This window comes from Lolium rigidum, chromosome 3, assembly GCF_022539505.1.
Source record: "Lolium rigidum isolate FL_2022 chromosome 3, APGP_CSIRO_Lrig_0.1, whole genome shotgun sequence".
Classification (NCBI taxonomy): domain Eukaryota; kingdom Viridiplantae; phylum Streptophyta; class Magnoliopsida; order Poales; family Poaceae; genus Lolium; species Lolium rigidum.
Window position 1 is genome coordinate 115,210,042 of NC_061510.1, and position 2,178 is coordinate 115,212,219.

Genomic DNA, 2,178 nt, shown 5'->3' on the forward strand with positions numbered 1-2,178 from the left:
GCAGCGGTGATTCTAGCGATCGCGTCAGTTGGCAGGTGGTTCTACATCTTCAAACAGCATAAACTTGCAACTAGAAAATGTGTAATTCAAAGACATTATCTTAATTATTCCCGAGCAACACCATGAGAACTTTTACATAAGCAAAAGGGGACAACTTGAAAACAAAAGCAAGATTTGAAAGTTACAAAATGCAAATTAAAAGGACATGCTTCTTAACTTGTGAAGTCCACGCCCCGATCCGGAAGAAAGCATGCAAACACCGACGTAGATCAAATGTTTATATATGATCCCGCTGGATCGATTAGATGGGTTTGCTGTAGGCCTCTGGGTTGGCGATGAGGTACTCCTCAGCAGTCTTGAAGATGCAGGTGAGGGAGTGTTTGGCAGAGTTGAGTTGGTCTTCATTCACCTCCACACCAGGCATCAGCTTGCATGCCCACTTCACGTTCACGGCACAGCCATCACCCTTAGGCTCCACCTTGATTTCCGTGGTGGCCGTCTCGATCCATATGCCGATCCCGGCTCCCTCGATGAGCGTCGACCTGCTCTTGAATGTCTTGACGTCAACGAAATCGAGCCTCTCCTTCATGCAGCTGAAGGGCATTTCTGCATGCAGGAATTTCATATTTGTAATTGGTTTGTGCCCCTCCGTTTGTGACATTAGATAATGTAGAACTTAGTATCTATGCGCGTACCTTTGGTAAAGTGCAGCTCCCTGACGCTGCTGGCGTGGCCATCGCCGACGACGACGTGACCGCTGGCCACGATTTGGGGAGTGAGCTTGGGGGCCAGCGTGTGCCAGTCCATGACGGCGGCGAAGAAGAGCCGAGGCGCGGCGACGGATGACTCGATGTCGAGGGTCCAGCTGTTGGGGGCCGCCATTACAAACTTAACTTACAAGAGAAGCGAGGGCTTGGCAGGGAGCAAATGCTGGATCGGAACTTGCTCTCACAAACTGCTGTATCGGTTACTAGTTTGCTACTCCTTGGTTGCAGGTAGGCGAGCGATCGGTCAGGTTTAAATAGATCGTTCTACCATGAGCTTTGCAAAGTGGCAACTGAGTTGCTTGCATGTTGTGTATGCGTCCTTCCATGATGGGTTGGTTAGCATCTCAGTCACCTGCACGTCGTTGTACCAGCATGTTTGGATGATCGGAGGTTGGCGTCCGTTCGATCGAATATGAATTATGAACAGGCTATATTTGTTCTGCTCATTTTCAGAAAGCATCGTTGACTTTTTCGCGAATTTTTCTCCATCACGCCTTGAAAAGAATTCTTGTGCGGGCCAGGCTAAAAGAAAACTCCAAAAATGTCTTTAAACACACCAATTCACTAGAAATTAGTTACTGCTCAAATCCTTATGTTCCCATTAGTTACAAAATCAGGAGATGCATCCAGGGACGGAGAGAAGGGGGGACGAGCAGGGGCTACAACCCCCTATGGCCATGATTTTCTTAAGAAAATTAGTCATGGCTGCTCCTTATCCGTGGTGTTTTAGCTAGCTCCGAGCCCCTCGTGCAGGTCACAAGACAAATTAGTGTAGCTTCGCCCCCTTGAGTTCAACTCCTGGCTCCGTCCCTGGATGCATCCATATATCCAATATTACTATACAATAAAAGAAAGTTACACAAAATAAACTAGACAGTAGATGTGGCCGTTGAAATTTGCAAAATTAAAGAAGATTCCCAATTCAGTGCACGGTGAATATATGCTAAAATTGCTAGCTAAGAATTTGGGGCAGAAGAGAAGAGGAAGAATTATGTACTGGTAGAAGGAAGTAGACACTAGGCGCAGCCTCAGCTGCCGGCGCGTCCGCCGGTGCCTACGGTGTGCAGCCGTTCCCGCGGGAGTGCTGGATGGAGCCACTCCCTGGCCGACCCCTGGATGCCAGCGGCGGCGCGCTGATGATGTGCCTCCTTTGCTCCACCAGCTCACCCCGATCCCCCCTCTACTTGGTCCTAATCACAAAACCTAGCGCCACGCCTCTCTTGGCCTCTAGTCATTTCTTTGGTTGAGCGAGTTGAGAGAGATGAACGACCGACTGGAAGCTGAGGTGGAGGCAATGTGTGCTGGTAGTTGTGGGCTGCGTGTTAGAGGCATAGATGCATAGCAGAATAGGGGTTAATTTTATTTTTTCCAAAAAAATATGGGCAGGCCATGGCCCAGTTTTGCCCTAAAG

The 2,178-nt window shown here is 48.9% G+C and overlaps 1 protein-coding gene across 1 annotated transcript; it reads right to left on the reverse strand.

Moving 5' to 3' along the window:
* Window positions 1-301: 301 nt before the first annotated feature.
* LOC124695386 (pathogenesis-related protein 1-like) lies at window positions 302-882 on the reverse strand. Its single transcript, XM_047228240.1, has 2 exons — window positions 696-882; window positions 302-606 (listed from the first exon to the last, which is right to left on the reverse strand). The coding sequence occupies exons 1-2, from the start codon at window positions 880-882 to the stop codon at window positions 302-304; spliced, it is 492 nt and encodes a 163-aa protein (XP_047084196.1).
* Between the last annotated feature and the right edge of the window lie 1,296 nt (window positions 883-2,178).

Excerpts from the sequence above, each read along its gene's own strand:
- LOC124695386 (XM_047228240.1), bottom strand. The coding sequence starts at position 882 with ATGGCGGCCCCCAACAGCTGGACCCTCGACATCGAGTCATCCGTCGCC. Across the intron at positions 607-695 it reads GGAGCTGCACTTTACCAAAG|AAATGCCCTTCAGCTGCATG; the intron begins GTACGCGCATAG and ends TCCTGCATGCAG.